Source organism: Melospiza georgiana, chromosome 1 (assembly GCF_028018845.1).
Source record: "Melospiza georgiana isolate bMelGeo1 chromosome 1, bMelGeo1.pri, whole genome shotgun sequence".
Classification (NCBI taxonomy): Eukaryota; Metazoa; Chordata; class Aves; order Passeriformes; family Passerellidae; genus Melospiza; species Melospiza georgiana.
In genome coordinates this window covers 149,195,675-149,215,421 of record NC_080430.1, presented here as the reverse complement: position 1 = coordinate 149,215,421, position 19,747 = coordinate 149,195,675, and the positions used below count along the sequence as shown (strand labels likewise).

Below are 19,747 nucleotides of genomic sequence, written 5' to 3'. Positions count from 1 at the left end.
GTGGATGCTACTCTGACCACCTCTCTCTGTCAAAGTTTTCTCACCAACATCCTTATCTTTTTAGAATCATAGAATGACTTGCACTGGAAGGGACCTTAAAGATGATCTAGTCCCACCCCTGTGCCATGGGCAGGGACACCTTCCACTATCCCAGGTTGCTCCAAGCCCCATCCAGCCTGGCCTTGAACATTTCCAGGGACATTTCCCCACCCTGTCCCAGCCTTTGAGCATTTCTGGTGATGGTAATTGAACCACAACTGCCTGTCAGATTTCCAGAGCTCTGAATTCTGCTCTTGTTCAGTGTGTGAGGGTACAACACCTCTTGTTGTGCTGTTCTCTTTTGGTCCAGCACTGCAAACAGTTCAGTCACTCCTCACAAACATCAATAACTCCACTGACTCCACATGAAATAAAACATCTGCTGACAGTGTTTTATTTCCAGCAACTTGAGATAATTTTATTGAATATAACAGGCTGCATTAAGAGCCTTTATTTTGCTCAAAACTTGTTTCAAGAGAACAAGACAACAGAGAACCTGACTTGTTAAATATGCACAGATTTTCTTGGATCAGCAAAGTCGTCTCTTTTTGACAATATTCTATCTCCCTTCTAAGATGTCTTTTGAAGTCTGAAAAGCCAAAACAAATGTCACCTGTAACATCCAGATTAATTCCCAGACCATGCATGTCCTGAACACTGCAAGAGACAGAAGTGGCTTTGATCATTGTCTGATCATAACCTGATCCATGTGCATTAAGTAAGGAGATAATGGAGACTCCATGGCCAGCCTTATCTTTGACATTTCCTATCTCCTGAGTGCTGAGCACCTTTCCATCCAGTGATAATCTGACTGTTGATTCCAGCTGGATGTCTACGTGTATGATAGAAGGCAAAATGTTTTCAGGCAAAGAAAGGAAAACACTGAGTTATCAAGTTTTAGGGATTTGCTTTTTTTTTTTTCCTTTTTCCTTTTAAGCACATATAAGAATCATAGAATCATTAGGGTTAGAAAAGACCTCCAAGATCATCAAGTCCAACCTAAGGTACAAATGTATATATAGAGATACATACCTGCTACCTCTCTCACCCTTTCCATGACTGATTCTGCACACACATTCAAAATCCTGCTTATGTGTGGAATTTGGCTATGACTGGCATTCATCTAACTAGATGTGGACTTGGCTCATATGTCTGCACCTAGGAAAGTTGCTTTCAGCTCCCTTGGAAGCCAGAAATGGTGACATTAACCCTGTTGAATGCATTTTCTATATCTCCACTGACTACAGTGAGGCTAAAAACACCTCATACATATGAAGGCATTTATAGTTAGTGAGATGAATCTCATGGGCAAGTGTCTGTGCTTTAAATTTTTCACAAACAAGGATAATCAATGCAGTTAATGTGAAGTATGTGCTCACTTAGAACATCCTCAGAACATCTGAAGGAGACTGTACCTTGTCCAAGAAACTCTGCAGTGAATTTGATCATGCAAAATGCAAAATAAGCATTAAAGGTCTGACAAGGACAGTTGAGTTTACAGCACAGTTAGACAGTGCCATAAAATTTTTCATGACCAGAAATGGAAATGCAGTCAAAACAGTGCCAAGAAAACATATAACTCAGCAGGCTTTCCCTGTCATAGCTGTCACTTGTTTATTAGCTGTGACTAGTTTGTAGCATCAGGCTGATGTTCAAGCTCCTCTGTTTCTTACCTGGATTCTTTGGTGATGTCTCTATTAACATAACAGTTTGTGCTCCAAAGCAGAGAGCTCCTTCACTCCTGCATCAGGCTGCCCCATATCTCTTGCAAGAGGATGCATCCCACTCTTCTTACCTCTCCTTTGCAGCCCTACAGAACATATTAGAGGACTTTTTACAAGGAGGATCTTGGTCAAGTGGCTGTAACATTCAGAATTTAGAAGACAGAATTGACCTTTAGCTGTTGCCAAAGTTTTGAATGTGGCCAAACATTCTGATTCCAAAGACTTCATATAGATGTATGTCCAAGCAGTTTTTACTTCAGTCATGTATGAACTGGACTAGAGCTTTAAAATAAATAATTATAAAAATAAATTGTGGGGCTCTTCTGTCAGTACATGAGAAGAAAATAAGGTCAGTCCCTTAAAGAGCCCTTATTTCCTATATGAAACCAACAAAAAAGCCCAGACTGAGAAGAATATATCTCCCTTTACAGGGAAGAAGAGCTCAGTCAAATGTGAGAATGATGGATAATTCTGTCTGAGTGTCCTAAATAGGCTTCAAATAACTTGCTGCCTTTTGATGCATTTTGTGTTTCTAAGACTGACAACAGGAAGATGAGAAAAAAAGACTGAGGTGAACAGTGGGAATAAGACACAAAAACTGCTGAAGATTGAAGATGATGGTGTTCTGAGGAGTCTTAATTTAAGCTCTCAGTTGTGCATAAAATTTTAAGATGTCTTTTTCTTTTGAAGGCCATAAAGAAGGAAAATAAGTCAGAGAAGGAACAGGTAGGGAAGGCATGAAGAAGAGAGGATTATGTAGCAGTGAGAAGGTAGTCCAGGGGAAAGTTTGCATTATCTCCTTTTTCCTTCTGTTGTGCTCTTCTTCCTCTTCTGTCTGAATTTCTCCTGCTGCTTCAGTTTTTGCACAATACCAACAGTAGGTTATTATTAACTGGTGTAAGCAGAGAGTGTTTTTTGCTGAGCTGAACTAAGCACTGACAGGCACGTGCTAACAGAGGACAAATCGAAGCTGCTCTTCATTCTTTCTTTTTTTATTTTTGGGGAATGCTCTGACCTAAATTTGCACAGCTGTGTTCACATTTAATCCTGTGTAATAGCTCAAAGGCTTTATATCTCACAAGAGCAGCCTACTGGCACCTGACATTTATTCAGTCCCTCTTGAGTTCTGCCCTAAAATCCTCTGGAACAACCTGATGGTTTTGGGTTTTTCTCTTAGTAGATTTATTCCTCTAAATACCCATGAAATTACCAGTTTATGGAAGGTATAATCTAGACTTGCTTCTCAGCCTTCTTGGACCTGGTGACCTGTGCAAAATGTCCAGTGTAGATTGGCCTCACAAACAGAGTGTGAAAGGAATTGAAGTAAGTTGTTGACTTGTTTTCCTGAGTGATTTTCTTTGGATCCTGTAGTTAATGTCTGTTTTTACTCCATGTGGTCCATAAATTTTAAGCTATTGATCTTGAGTGAAAGTTCTCAGCTGTCGGGTTCAAGTGATTTTAATCTTAACACTAATTTTGTTGCTGGAGGTTGAATGGGCATCTACCCCCAGTGAAATTATACTGCTGGTACTTTGTGAATTCCAGTTGTAATGGTAAAAGACAAATCACATTGGAGTTTGTAAATGCAGAAAAACACACATAAAAATAACACAGCTACTTTCTTATGTGATCCATTCTGAGTACTCTTTGGGCTATGAGTAATTTTTTAAAGGATCTTTTAATATTTGTTTCTCTAACTCATTACATTTCAGTGGTAGCAATCAATGAACCTTGGGAAAAGTGACTCATGGTGTTACACTCTGTGAACATATGTCTAATGCATCTGAAAAAAATTTGAATATTGATTTTCCTGAGAATATTAAACAGCAAACTTTTTTTTTGTGATATTGGAAGATTATTCTCCAATATAGGGCTTGCATCCAAAGTGAGTTAGCTCTTTGGAGTATAAAAAATAAATTCATCTTTATAGTTTTAAACCCAGCTAAATGTTTATGCACTGGATAAAAAGCATGTTTCACAGATGTGACTGAGCAAGATTATATGCCTTGTATTTGTTTTGTGCCTTGTACCTGTATCACAGATCTTTACTTTGGTTTCAATACTGGAGAAAAAATGCAAAGGATTACAGCAGACTGGAAACCTAAAAACCTTATCAAAAGAGCTGCAAGGGATTATCTGTGATGCTATCTCATTCTGTAAATTATGCTGGATAATGTTAGGTGGTTGTAAAGATTGGAGACCTTACAAAGGAATTCCTGACATTTCCATGACTAAGAGAGCATTAGAAGGTTTCTCATGGTGGAAAATAACTTGATTTCCAGGGAGGACTTGAGACTGAAGTCTTAATTGTTATACACTTGAGAACAAATAGAAAATCACAAACATCCGGTGACTCAAAAGTCCAGCAAGACTAACAAGTCTTTAGGCTGAGTTTTACATGATAAAATCATAGAATCATTTAGGTTGGAAAAAACTTTGATGATCAATGAGTCTAACTGTGCATGTACTGTGTCCCTTGTGCTGGTTTTAGCTGGGAGAGAGTTAATTTTCTTCATGGTAGCTGGCATGGGGCTGTGTTGATAACACAGGGATGTTTACATCCCTGCTGAGCAGAGCTTACACAGAGTAAAGGATTTTCTGCCTTTTACACCACCCCACCAGTGAGGAGGCTGGGGGTGCACAAGGGGTAGGGAGGGGACAGAGCCAGGACAGCTGCCCCCAGCTGACCGGAGGGAGAATCCAGACTATATTTCATCCTCCACAGCAGATAGACTAGGGGGAAAGATGTTCTGGGGCTGCTGCTCAGGGGCTGGCTGGACACTGGTCAGTTGGTGGTGGGGAATTGTTTTCATTTGTATAATTTTTCTTTCTTGGGTATTGTTTAACTTTTTTTTTTTTTTTAATTTTGTTTTTTAAAACTCCTATTACTATTTTTTTTTCTAATATTATATTTGAATAATTAACCATTCTTGTCACAACACACAAGTTTCCTCACTTTTACTCTTTTAGGTCTCTTCCCCACATCCTGCTGGGGCTAAGTGAATGACTTGTGTGTTTCTTATTTGCCAGCTGGGCTTAAATTACAACACTTCTTTTTAGCACCTTTGGAGCTCTAAGAGCTTGAAATGATAGATTGCTAAGACTGTACCAGAAATTATATATATGTTTACATTTGTGGATCACAATATTGATTAATCTGTTCTTGATATCCATTTCTGTCATCTGTGCCGTACTCGTTTTTGTTTGTTTGTTTGTTGGGGTTTTTTTTGGTTTTTTTTTTTTTTAGCAGATTGGTGTTGGCTTTGCAGTTTGCTGTGCTTTGCAGTGATTAGTGGTGTTTTGCCGGGGAGGTTTGTTACTAAAACACTGATCTTGAGTTTAATCTGATATTTGGACTCCTACTTGAAGGCATGATTGTACTTCTGGTACCCTCCTATGGAGGCAATTAACAAGGAGCCTCATTCTTTGGCAGGAACAGGCTTTATCCAGTTTTCCTCAAGGAAAGACTTGCAAAGTCTCAAAGGAAATGGAAATCCATGGAAGGAGATAATCCAGGATCTGAGGAAATCAGCTATGTTGGAGGTGATCCCTAATGACTTGAATCCAGAGACGAGGGTGAATTCTGGTGCACACAGTCCATGTGGTGAAATTTTTCATGACATGCACTGAGAGATTTTTTTAATGAGATTTATCATACACCCACAGCCAGCTGACAATGGGCTGGACAGACACAGAGGCACCAACTGTTGGTGAACAGGGCAGACCACTCTGAGAATGTGACAATTGAGACTCCTTGGTGTGGAACAGTTTGCTTTCACATGGAGGCCTATCCAGTACAGCTGGAATTTACTATTCCAAAGGTGGAAACATAATCCTACCATTTGTTGTGGATTGATACAGACTGCACTGGAACAAGATGTATATTCCCAACACCTGCAGTACATTGGTGACATCATTTTGTGGGGCAGCACAGCAAGAGAAAGTGTCTGAGAAGAGAATAATCCAGATCATTTTGAAACCTATTTTTGCTATAAAACAAAGTATGGTAAATGGACCTGCACATGAAAATTCAAATTTTATGACTAAAATAGCAAGGTAGATGTTTTCATATCTCAAGGATATGAAATAATCAAATAACAACCAACAAAACAGAGGCACAAGATTTCTTAGGTGTCATGGATTTTTGGAGAATGAATGCTCCAGGTTATAGTCTGATCTACACTGGTTATAGTCTTCCTCGCTATTTTCTAAGAAGAAAGACTTTAAAAGAGGTGCCAACTCCCTTTTTTCTTCCTAAGAAGAAACACTTTAAAAGGGGTGCTGAGCAGCAGCAAACATTTGAGCAAACTAAATGGGTGATGATTTGGGCCAGTCCAGACATGACAAGATGTAAAAAATGTGCTTTATAACCCAGACAGGGCTAATGGCTCCATCTGGAACATCTGGCCAAAAGAGCCTGGGGAGAATCTAGGCTGGCCTCTAGGGTCTAGAAACAGGGAATTTGGGGGATCTAAAGCCTGTTACACTCTAATTGAGAAAGAAATATTAGCAACTTATGAAGGAATTTGAGCCTCTTCAGAGGCAGTTGATGCTGAAGCACAGGTGATTTTTCCATCTCTGTTTTCTGGGTTCAGCTGGACATTCAAACTGATGTTTTCATGCACTAAGTGGTTTCACTGATAAAGCAACAGGCTCAGACTGGAAATCCTGAGTGCCTGGGAAATGTGGGTAGGGTCATGGACTGGCCAGAGGGCACATGCTCATGTATCTAGCACTTGTGACACTGAAGAACATGACAACAATGGGCAGGTGGAGCAGGCTGCTAGAACTGAAATGGCTCTGGTGGATCTGGATTTGGAACCTATGGGTGAGCTATTTATAGCTCAATGGGTCGATGACACATCAGGACATTTAGGAAGAGAGATAAAATACAAATGGTCTTGTGATCAAGTGGTAAACTTGGCTACTGATGGCATTGACAAGCCTTGTCACTTTTTGTATCTTTAGTGGTCCACTTAGATTGGCTTCTTTTAAAGTGTAAAGGAAATGTCTTATTGCCACCCAAATCTTAGAAGAGAAATACTGGCTTGATTTATTTTAACAAAATTAGGTGCTAATGTTTGACATCACCTTGAAGGTGAAGAGCTCACCTCTCTCATTTTGCTGATGTGCTGGCAGGAAAAGCTGACAAGTTCTGTAAAGTGGAGAACAGCTAATGACAGCATTGTAGTGGAAGGACTTACTGACATTTGTGACTGCTTTGTCTCAGGAAATTAATGTATGCTCAGGCAAGCCTATTGAGATGCAGTCACTGTCCTAAGGACTGGGATCCAGTTCAGCTGCAGGAAAGTGAGCAATTAAAAAGGAAAACAACAATGAAAAAGAGATTTGTTCTAATGAGTTTGCATCTTCTAATCCTCTCATCTCAGAGCATGTGGATGTTTACAGTCCTCCTTGTATTGTATTCCTCTTACTTTTCTTGCTTAGAAGTACAGTGAGTGAAGTCATTAGTGGAAAGGAGAATAAAGTCATGTCGCTGTGACTTTATTCATTTAATCAAGGAATTCCTAATAAATTAAAAAAAAAAGGATATAAATGACTAGCCTGAAACAAAATCCAGCTTCTGCAAAAAATCACAATAAAATAAAAGATGCTTTCAAACCAGTAAGGACAGTGGTGATATCCTGCAGATAGTATGGGCTGTGTTTCTTGAAAGGTAGCTGTATTCTCCTAAATGAATGCTTCTGAATTCATGAGTCATTGGTCACACAATATTTCATTCTTTTTTCTTTTGTGTATTTTTCCTTTTTTTTAAATCTTTTTTAAACTTGTTTCTGTAATAGAGATGCTTAAGAATGGTAAAACCACAAAAAAAACAAACAAACAAACAAAAAAAAGTAGTTTATGTTTAAAAAAATATGTTGGTTTTGTTTTCTTTTTTGGTTGTTTTTTTTTTTTTTTTTTTTTTTTTTGCTTGGATGTAATTGTTCAAAGGCTAGGTCTATAAACTATAAACTATCAGATTATAGAGTGGCTTGTCCTTCTATCCAATGTGCTCACTTCCCATCTCACCTTCCCTAGCTCCCTTTGTTTGGGGTGTCAGTGATTGCTGTTCCAGTGGGTAATTGTCAGATTCATTTTTATCTCCAAGGTCTTTAACAGTGGTGTCTGTGGTACATAATCAACTAATCTCTTCCTGGCAGAGGCTTGCTCAGGTGACTGGATCCCTAAAATGCCATCAAGTACAAATACTGTAAATTAAAAAGGTTGCATTTAGCCAATATAATTTCTTGAACAGTCTCCAGAAGGTATTTCCACTGACAGCAGTGGGGATGTGGGGAATAAAATCCAGCCTTTCTTTAAAAATGCAAGTGAGACAGTCTCCAGTCTTTAAATATATAGATTTTCATAGTCTTTATTTGTATAAAGGATTCTGATTTTCAGTTGATGTGTCCTTTCTCTAAGTGAAATGACAATTGAAATTTCCTGTCCCTTGCTAGGACACCAACCCCAGCTGGAAGGACAAACTCTCAGATTGGTGGCCTGACTCGTGCCACTGGTGCGTGTAGGACAGCACAGCACAGCCAGGGACAGTGGCAGTGCCATCTGAAGCCATCCAGTGCTTTGGGGTGACCAGGGTGACCATGGCACTGCTTTCACAGGAGCAGATGGCCAAAACACTTCCCATGTTACTTTATTAGCTTTGCATTGATATTTATTAATGTTGTCTTAAGGTCTCTTCTGAAAAATGCAAGGAGCTTGATATAGAAGCAGACATTTCAGAAATCCAAATACACTAAAGCCTTCCCAAATATGACCTCTATATTTTTCTTTAAACTGCTTATTAGATAACTGATGATACTTCAATACTGGCAGCATTCCCTGTTGTCTTTACAATAGTGATGTCATGGCAAATTTCAGTATTATTTTTAGCAGCTATTGCTCTATTTATAACCCAAGGTTGTCCCACACAAGGGTTGATCAGAGGTCCTTCATGAGCCCTGCATTTTGGAAGGTTATGATAAGGTTCCTTTAAGCAGGCACCTGGTACAAAAGTTAAAAATTAGTGCATCATTTTAATTACTTAATATTTTCTTGATCCGGTGGTGCCTGCAGCTATTTTGTCAGATTTCCTAGCTTCTTGAGTTGAAGAATTATACCCATGTGTCTTAGCAGGATTCTTTGAACCTTGCTAAGTGCCTGAAAATAAGGAGCACCAGAGGCCCTTTTCATACTTGTGAGATGCTCCCTGAAGTACCAGGCTCTAGTGCTGGAGACGTAAATCTGTGTCTGATTCTGGATCTGATTTTCTGGTGTGCTGCTGGGGTGGTTGGAAGTTCTAACTGGTGTGGGAGGTGCTTGCACTTTAATTCTGGTGATCAGTGAGGGAAATAAAATTACAGAAACAGGGTTTTTTTTGTTTGCTTGTTGTTTTTTGTTTTTGGGATGACTTCTGTATTTGTTTTAAAGAGGTGTAAAGCTTGAAAAATACACTGCAAATACAGAGAAGACTGATGTGCATATTTCCATCTATTAAATTTTTCCTATACTTTAGTTAATCGTAACTTCACATCATCATTTCTGTCTTTGACAATATTGGTACTGGGCTAAACTGGCTGGCCATCCATTCACACCTCTCCTCTTTACACTGGTGTCTTCAAAAGCATGGAGTTTCCTTTGATCCTGAGCTTTTGGTCTAGGGAAATATGCCTCAGCCCAACATGCAGATGTATTGCCAGAGGCAATTCTTTTAATTAGCACTCTCCTCAAGACTAAATACCTTGTCAGAGTATTGCTTTGTGGTTTGCATGGTTTCCTACTAGCTTCCCCCACAGTCTGCTCTTTGACTCAGGCAGTACTATCACACACAGGCACTCACACACAACCTGGTGGATATGTCATATCCATGACTTACAAACTGTGTACACCTTCTCAATCTGCGCCAAAAAGCAAAAGGACAAAATATGAGTTTCATCCCTGTTGAAATGGGGGACAAAGGAAACAAAAAGTATTACTTTTAATCCCCTGTACTCAGCACTGCTTAGTAGTACTGTAGTAGTGCTACGCAGCTGTAGCTGGAGTGCTGTGTCCGGTTCTGGACCCCTCAGTTTAGGAAGGATGTTGAGGTGCTGGAGCAGGTCCAGAGAAGGGCAGCAAGGCTGGTAAAGGGTCTGGAACACAAATCCTATGAGGAATCACAGAATCACAGAATTTTCAAGACTGGAAGAGACCTATAAGATCATCTAGTCCAGCCGATGTTCTAACTGTTCAACTAGATCATGGCAGCAAGTGCCACATCCAGTCTTTTTTTAAATTCTTCAAGGGATGATGCCTCCACCACCTCACTGGGTAAATGATTCCAGTTTCTGACCACTCTTTCTGTGAAGTATTTCCTTCTTACTTCTAACTTACATCTACCTTGACGCAACTTGAGACTGTGTCCTCTTGTTCTATCCGTTGTCGCCCGGAGAAAGAGGCCGACCCCCAGCTCACTACAGCCACCCTTCAGGAAGTTGTAGAGAGTGATGAGGTCACCCCTTAGTCTCCTTTTCTCCAGGCTGAACAACCCCAGCTCCCTCAGTCGCTCTTCATATGGCTTGTGTTCCAAGCCCTTTATTAGTTTCGTTGCTCTCCTCTGGACACGCTCAAGTAACTCGACGTCCCTCCTAAAGTGAGGGGCCCAGAACTGGATGCAATACTCTAAGTGAGGCCTCACCAGTGCCGAGTACAGGGGAAGAATGACCTCCCTGCTCCTGCTGGCCACTCCATTTCTGATACTGGCCAGGATGGCATTGGCCCTCTTGGCTACCTGGGCACACTGCTGGCTCATATTCAATCGACTGTCAGCCAGCACCCCCAGGTCCCTTTCCACCTGGGCACTATCCAGCCACTCCATCCCCAGCTTGTATCGGTACAGGGGATTATTATGGCCGAAGTGCAATACTCAGCATCTGAGGGAGCTGGGGGTGTTTAGCTCTTGAGGTCTCTGGTGTCGAGATGACCCCAAGGTGTCACAAAATCTCTTTTTCCCAGCCCCGAGACCGAAGAAGAAGCCAAGATGCGTCGGTTCTGCTTTTCAAGGTTGTTTATTTTTTTCTTATCTAATACAGTCCTGACCTGCTGAGGCTTGTCTGGCAGGTTGGTTTGTGGCACACTGGCCACCCCCAGTATATCTTTTTTATATTAAAAACTACATCTACTTTATTTACAATAATTTTCCAATACCTGTCACCTATGTTAGACATTTTGTCTCTAAACCAATCCAAAAGTGTCACCAATTCAGCAGAAGATGGAGGACAAGAAGAAGAAGAAGGAGAAAGGACAAGCCCAGATTCCTCCATCTTGCCTCTTGAACCCCCATTCTAAAACCCCCAAAATTCTACATTTTTACCCTGTGATAAATTTACTAACATTCTACCCAAACCCTTGTGGCTTGCAAATCCTCACATAAAGTTGGTAATTGTTTCCATGGGTTAAAATTGAAGGCACAGGTGTCTTTGACTCCGTGCCAAGGCCTCTGAGCCCCTTGCCAGGGTCTCGAGTCCTCCAGGGCAGCCAGAGGAATGTCCTGGGTTCTGACATTTAGCCTGGAGAAAAGGAGGCTCCGGGTGATCTCATCACTCCACAGCTCCCCACAGGAGGATGCAGCAGGTGGGGATCAGTCTCTTCTCCCAGGCGGCAGCAGCAGGACAAGGGGACACAGTCTTAAGCTGCACTGGGGGAGGTTTAGGCTGGATTTTAGGAAGAAAGAGTGGTTGGGCATTGGAACGGCTGCCCAGGGAGGTGATGGAGTCACTGTCCCTGGAGGTGTTTGAGCAGAGACTGGATGTGGCACTCAGGGCCTTGTTCTGGTTGACAAGGAGGTGCAAGGGCACGGGTTGGACTTGGTGATCTCAAGGGTCTTTTCCAACCTAGTTTATTCTGTGATTCTCTGGCAATTTCTAGAGTCTAAATATACCTTCAGCACACCCAAATCATGGCCTGACACAGTTCCTTACCTCAGAGGCATATCAGATGTGTAGCTTAGCAATTTTATTTTTCTTTCTCACAGTTATAGACATATATTACATATATTTTACATCACATTATTGCCATTCCGAAGTCTGAGGATGGTGAATGAAAAATTAATAACCTTTTAGCTCTGGAATGAGATCTTTTTGAGAAACTGTAATGCTTGAAAGGATAGCCAGAAAAAAACCTTAGTTTAAAATAATCAGTGTAATAAGCCAGTCAGTTGGAAAATTACTAATCAGGAGCAAGCCTTGAGAAATCTAAAGCCTAATGCTTATATAAGGACTTCATGTATCAAAATCCTCTTCACTCCTGCTTCATTAAAGGACACAGTAAAATCTATGAGTGCCATGAAAATTATTGATTAGCACCTCTGGAGAAATGTTTCATTTTGCATCTGAGCTACATATCCCTTTAATGCCCTGTATGTCTTAGAAAGGGGAATTGTTAAGACCCTGACATGGGTCTTCCTCAGAGACTGCACTTGGCTGCTGTCAAACAACAACTAAAATCTTGCTTCTGAATGTGTTAATGAAAAAAATTTAATCTTTATCCTCTTATTGATTCTACAGAAAATTTCCAGGCAGCTTGGCAGATTGCCAGCAGTACATTTGCAGAGGAGGAGATGGGGGAAGAAAGGAAGGGCAAAAAATAATTGAAAATCTGTCCAAAAGCTGTAAAAGTCCTTGGATTGCCTCTGCTATAATTAGGGAAATGTTAAGGATGTACACTTGTGTATTAAATAGAGCTGGTTTGGAAACTTACTTCCTTGAGTGAGGCATGACCTCCTGAAGTCCCTTCCAACCTGAATTATTCTGTGATTCAATAAGCACATGAGATGTACTGTGTAAATGGCTGTAATGCTTCAAAATCTTGATCTGACTGTTGTGGCCTATTAGGGGCCATGACTGTCAGCATTTTCTTTAAAAGAATATCTTCCATTCATTAATATTTAAATTATTCATATTCCCTCAGAACCTTCCCTTCTGGGACTTTATTTAAGTCATAGGAGGGGTCAAAAAAACGAGAAATCTGAATTCTGCACTCATCTATCTAGGGTTCCTGTCTTTTTGGCCTGTGCTTTTACAGAAATGAGCTGTGCTGACCCTGGAAATCTGCCATTTCATAAAATGAGAAGAAAAAAAAATCAATTTCCCATACAAGAGAAGCAAGAGAGTTAATTAAAATTTGCTTTGAGATTCTTGCACATAATATGTTATTTACTTTTTGCTTCTTATACTTTTCATAATATTATCATTCTGTCCTCAGGCTTAATTAGACTTCTTACCTCTCTTAATTACTGCTTTGATCTGGCTTTTAGCGAGTTTTCCTGAAGATGGAGCCAAATGATGTCATTGGAAAGATTCCAACTGATATCAGTCGATTTCAAGCTTTGCATGGACCCCACAATGCTGACTAAAATGAAATCATCCATTCATGGGTTTGTTAAGTAAAATACTTCAAACGTTTAAAAATGTCTTTATATATGTGTTATTTAGGTGATGACCTGAAAAAACCATGTCTGAGGTTCAGGGAACGGTCGAGTTTTCTGTGGAGCTACACAAATTCCATAATGTGGACCTCTTCCAGAGGGGGTGAGTTGATGTTTCCATTAATATGCAGCTGACAGCGGAGGAGCAGCCTACAGAAAAGAGTTAAATTGCAAAACAGGTTCTTTTCTGCCAAGTGCAGTTATATTTCATGCAATCTCCAGGGCAGAGAAGGATGTCATTGGGCTTTCATTGCTGTCAAGGAAGATCAATGTACATTACTTTCACTATAAACTCAGACTGACTGACTTGTTTTTGCAATACAATGTTGTTATGCTCCAAATTATTTTAAGCTCTTGTTCAGATATAAGTACAATGGCTGTTTTAAATGCTTCTGGACTGATTTTGAGTCTCTGTGGTAAATGATTGCTGCATTGAATTATAATGCAATCAATTTGATTTTAGGGCCATAAATCCAATGACTACATTCTTTTAATGAAAGTTAGCTGAATCCCACCATTTCAGAAGGGAAAATGAATACTCATATTTGTCTAAAGCTCTGCTTCTGGTGGCCACACTGATTTTTCACATCTCCATAAATTAGAAGATGTACAGCTTTGGTCTAGTTAAACTTTTGCCTCAATTATTTTTGCACCACTCTTCCTAGTAGATTTTTAAAATCCTGATGGCTATGAAGAAGCCTGACCAGGTGTGAATTGTTGCTCAGCTTGCATATTGTACCCCACAGGTATTCTTCAGAAAAAAAAATAAACAAAGAAGCACTTTTGGGAGAGACCAGGACACTCAGGTCAAAATAATGTACTTCATGGAAAACAGTGGGTCTAGAGGAATACTATTTTCTTTCACCTACCTCAACTAATGTTTACAGAACATTAAATATTCTCTTTCAAGCCTTAGCTTGGCACTGGGGTGGTTCACAGCTGATTTGTCTGTCTCAAGCACCATTTCCCCTAGAAAAACCAGGGAATTATTTCAGGTATTGGGATGGATTAGGTAGAGCTGTTTCCATCAGTATAGAAGCATTTTGTTATTTGATTTACTTTGATGAACTGTGTGGGAAAAATGCTGGGAACTTGAATGAAGGAAACACAGCTTTATTTGGTTTTAACAGCTGGCATCTGTCATTCTGTTGCTCCCTCCAAGAGAATATCCACCAAGTTTATGTTAGAGAGTATTCTGACTATGTCAAATACTGGTGTCAAACTGAAAAAGAAACCTCTATGCTTGAGCTGTTTGGTTTATCCAAGCTATTAAAAAAATCTCATGCGCATTCTGGTCCTTATGATAACAGAAGGAAAATCTAACTATGGATTTTTTTTTCCCCCTTGGTTTCTGGTGATCACTGTAATGTCTTTGATCTTCCTCACAACTGAAAATCCACTCCCATCTGCGGGCTATGTGACTTTTTGGACTTAGACAAAAGGATGTTCAGAGGTTAGCCAGGAATCTTTCCATGTTCCAGTGTGATGACCTGCCTATTTTTTTCTTGTATTGGTCTGATTTTGCATTCACTTCTGTAAAATGCTTTCCTTGGCTTTGACAGTCAGATCAAATCTCTGGTGTGGGGGTAAGCCTAGCACTAACACAGATAATATATTCAGCTGTCACACTAATGAGTTCCTAATTACCTTTGCTTTTTTCCCCACTGGTACTTACCTTGCTTTACTGATTAGTATTCCAAACACATGATACTATAGGTTATACTGCATTAAGTTGTTTGCAATAATTTTTGTTTCAGTGTATCCTGCACAATATTACATTTGCTTTCCTTCCATCGTTTTAACCCTTGCATTTCCAGCAAAACCCTTGTGTCTCATATTTGCTGGTCACTATCCTCTGGCTGACTTCATCTGCTCAGCCCTTTCACTGTAGCATGAACATGTGAAAAGAAAGAGTGGTTGAACTTGCCAAATTCCATTTTAACTTGGGGACACTTTTAATTTTGACATTTTTATATTGCCATTGTTGATATTGGCTATAGACATCTAAGATATCTTGGATTTACATGGTCTCCACAGATGAGAGTGTGAAAGAATTGAGAATGATGTGTATTTTCTATTTAACTAACATTTTTCTTCTCTGAGTGACTTGTAAATTGAATCAATATCATTCTGTCCTGATGAAGGTCAGAAAGGTGATTTATGAAGTGTTGTCTATCAGAAAAGCAGAGAAATTGAAATTCATCTTATTTTCTGTGGGAACCCAACATGCTGTGTTTTTTTTTTTTACCTCAAAAGCATGAACAAAAATGAAGAGCCTTAATAATAATTTATAGAATCTATTTTTCCTCCTAATATATTGGTACAAAAACAAAACAAAAAATTCATAATAAAACCTCTGAATATGCCCACAAATACAAATAGTCATACTCCTGTATGCCTAACTGACAAGGCTGAAATTTCTGATTTGGAACTTGGCAGCTTTCTAAATAAGGGCAATATTTCCCAAACCACTCAGTCTTGGCTAACAGCCCTTCTGAAAGCATTGCCCTTTGGGAGAGTGTGGCTGTGCCAACCACGAGTCTTTTCAAGAAGAGCACTCCACTCAAATAAAGGAATGAATAAATCAAGATGATTTAGGAAGAATCAGCCCTTCTGGAACCATTGGGTGACAGTTAATCAAGCTTGATTAAGGACATGATCTGCTGTCCATAAGTCACAAAGTGCTTTAGAGTGTTAGGCTGCTGGTAATGGCCCTGTTCTATTTTTGATTTTACTGAATGCTATTTTGAAATCTATATGCATGCACAGCCAGTTGTCACTTCTACTCCCCATGAGAAATGGAAGCTCCTTAAACTATTTGAACTACAACTTGTGCTATTTGAATAATGTTTCTTTACCTATATGAATAGTTATACAAAAATCAGGCCTTTTTTTTTTTTGATGAACATTTGTCATGATTTTATGTTTTTGGTAAATGTATATCAGGAACAGTCAGTAAATTATGTGTTGCAGGTAGTTTGGTCAGTTACTGTTAAATATATCTTCTTCTGCAGCACAAATATAACCGTGTCAGTATTTATAGACATCAAAGGTTAAATGCTGTAGGTGCTGGTACAGGGGAAGAAAACCTTTTTTTTGGTCAAACCAAAGGATTTTCAATGCTGCTTGATGCCAGAGTTCTAAAGGTTGAGAAATAAGTAATGCAATTTCTGTAAGGAAAAACATTTTTGAGCTTTCCATCTTTAATTCTTTCTATCATGTGCTGCTTAATAACTGGTGACATTTTCTCTAGTGAAATTAGCTAACTGATTCTGATTTTCCTTAATAGAGTAGGAAATAAAATTATCCCTGACTGCCGGAGATCAATTAATTGATTTGTCTGGTTCTGTCAGAAGCAATCTTTCTGCACCTTTTTTTCTTAAAGCTTTTCAAAATCCATTTGACTGAGGAAAAAAAAAAAATAACTCCACAATTACTGCATCCACAGGGTGAGTAATATTTGGAGTTTGTGAGGAAAGAGAGGGCATAAAGAAGCTGAAATAGTGGCTGAGCTGTGGTAGGATTCTGGCAATGATGTATTATAAAACTAGGACCAAGGTAAGCAACTGGTCACTGATCACAGGGCTGAATCCACTGCTTATGAGTCTTCTCAATCCTCAAATTCCAGGCTGCAATTTGTAAGTGTCTGACACTTACACGGGTGGTTTTTGTATGTGAGGGGTGGTGGTGATTAAAAATGAGTGGAAAAATGAAGTCCAGTTTCTTCTAAAATGGAGGCACCATTGCCCTGGAGAAGAGTGGTTTCAGAGCTTGCAAAACCCTACAAGGACCAGACCAGGGATCAATAGCATTCAGAGCTGCTGGAAAGAAGGCCCTCTGACTTAATAGGCTAAGCTTTTGAGTGGCAAAACATCCCTGTTAACTACCAGATGGACACCTGGGCTTCAGTGTACTTAGGCATGAAGTCATTCCTTTAGGGACAGAATGCAGCAGCTCCTTTTCCCAACAAACTGGGGTTCAGCAATCCATCAGTGCCTCCCTCATCAGATGAGTACCTGAAAAATACACATTGTGTTCAGAGCTTCAGACCTTATTACTCAGAGCCTTTGAGGGACAATGTCAGAATATATATATCATCATATAGTTTGAAAGTGTAGGACAGAAGTAAATCTTGTTACTTTGTTCATAAAAATATGCATTTCTTCAGACTTCTCACCTGTAATGAAATACCAATCACTTTTTTGGACTGTAAATCTGTCATTTTGAAAATACTTACCTAGTGCATTTATGATGCATGAATTCTCTTTATTATAAATGAAAAAAAAGGGGGGGGGGAAATAAAAGGAAGAGGGCTTGTAAGTGTTGTAAAGTGATGAAAGTGATACCTTTTTAGAATAATGAGTGCTGTCCCTTGGAACAGATGCATTGACAGAACTGACTTTTTTCTTGCCATGGTGACAGTATTTTCACTTTAAGACATCATCCAATATTCTAAAAAACAAAAAGAAAAAAAGAAAAAAAAAGGCATAAAAAAGAGAAAGCAAAAAACCCCTCAGGAGTCAGCCATGGTCATGCAGTGATATTTGAGAACCTGCTGCACTGAACTGACAAGATGGAGCTTAGTTTAGCACAAATCTAAAGTCAAAAAGTAGCTGCAGTGCAGGTGTGCATGAAACTAAAGGTCAGTGTCCTGAAGTGTAGCAAATGGCAACTTCATGAAAATCATGATTGATGGGTTATTGCCATGACAGCTGGTGAAGACCATTTTCTCATTGGTTAATGAGTATAGTCAGCTTTAATTTCTAGGCACTCTGTGTCTGCTGAAGAGAGCTGGGGAGTCCTGTGCCAGTGGTAGGGGGGAAACACTGAAAATAAATGGAGTGGAGCCTCAGAGGTGAGGCTGTTCTGCAGGGGAAGAGCAGCATCTCAGCAAACTCCACTGACAGGTAATTGATTGGTCAGTGGAAAGTAGGGTGCTTTTGTATCTGGAAATTATCTTTCTCCTTCAAATGAACAATACTTTGGTTTACCCAACCCTAAATACATTAGGTAGCTGTTCTGTGTCACTTGGTCACCTACAGTCAACTGAGTTAGAGGCCAGCTTCACCTCTCCTAAGAAGTTGTCTAACCAAGGCAGTATCACAGAATTAGTACAAATTCAGAAATAAAGGGCCTGCCTGGATAGACACTGCTCAAGGCCTTGAGATAATGTCTTACATGCTGGTTTGTGATTGTTTCCCACACTCTGTTCCCAGCAATCATTAACACAGAGTAAAAACCAGGCCTGTGCAATGTCAGAGGGAAAATTCTGGACAACACAGTGACTTGGAACAAACACATGTTGGAGAGCCCAGAAATGCTACAGCAATTTGAGAGCTTCTGAGAACTCCAAATGTCGTCTTGCCATTCCTCAACCCATATGATCCAGCCTCACCACTTGTTCTGCTCCCATTTGGCACCCATGTCACACAACATGAGCTGACTGAGTCATATGTTGAGAAAGAATGTGCTCAGTTTGCTTCAGCCACCCCTCACACATGGGATAGCAACTGTTTCTCTCTTGGTCATGAACACTAGTGTGATAACTAGTCATTAAAACAGCTTACTTAAAAGTGCACACTGCACAACATTCAGCAAATTGGTCTTTATTCATAGGCACAGCAGAGGAAAAAAATTTAGTGTGTTCTAGGGAATCAATGCATTCTGTTCCTATCTCTCTTTCTGATCCAGGTCTTGTTAGGATAGTCTCTGGTTTTCCCTACCTGCAGAAAATAAACAACTGGGACTTAAGAAAGACATTTTGAAGGATTAGTAAATGCTGAAATTGCAAAGCAATTTCTGATCCAAAGATAAAAGGTGGTGATAGTTACAGAGAGAACAGTTTGGTATAGATGCTCTGGCATCCAGGTAGAAAGCTTTGTACACACCAGGAAAATTCATAAATCAAAGGTAAGGATACAGACAGAGAAGGCATTCTGCTTGCTCCTGGAAGACAAACATTAAAATATATCATATAGACAGTGCTAGCCAAGAGGAATGTCATGCAAACAGATGGGATCTACTCTCCTAGGAAATAAAATGCAAGCTGTGATGTTAGATTAAAGTCTTGGGGAAAAAATAGAGTTAAAAAGAGGAGAAAAAACCAAAATGAAACTTCTGGGATTTAGCCAGCTTTTAATGCTCATCAGCCATTAACCTAGAAGACAGTTCATTCTATCATCTGTAACATTAAAAATTGACTACTATAAGATTTTCTTCAAAGCTCTTGATGTTTAATTTGGCACTGCCTTTCCTATTTTTTATGAGTTCAATTCATAAAAAAAATATATTTCTATAAGCAGAGATCTTAAATTTAAAGTGTAATCCCCTAGAGTATCACCAAGTGACTTTGATCCCCCTTGAGTTCTGCTAATCAAATGTATTAATCTAACAAACTACAGGCATGTCTTTGAGGTGCATTTCTACTTGAACCAATAGATTTTATACAAAAAAGTAGCTTCTCTTTGTTCATAGGTCTTCTAGAAGTAGCTGTGATCTTCATTGATGCACTTGGATCTAA

General features: G+C 39.5%; 1 protein-coding gene across 3 annotated transcripts in view; it reads left to right on the top strand.

Annotated features, from left to right (window-relative positions):
• The window catches only part of FAM135B (family with sequence similarity 135 member B), a 205,910-nt gene that overhangs the window by 53,437 nt on the left and 132,726 nt on the right, over positions 1 to 19,747 (top strand). For all 3 annotated transcript variants that reach the window (XM_058037054.1, XM_058036972.1, XM_058036880.1), the window contains exon 2: positions 13,235 to 13,330. In XM_058037054.1, coding sequence (XP_057893037.1) covers positions 13,254 to 13,330 — 77 coding nt within the window. In that variant the 5' untranslated portion in view covers positions 13,235 to 13,253. The remainder of the gene's footprint in view (positions 1 to 13,234; positions 13,331 to 19,747) is intronic.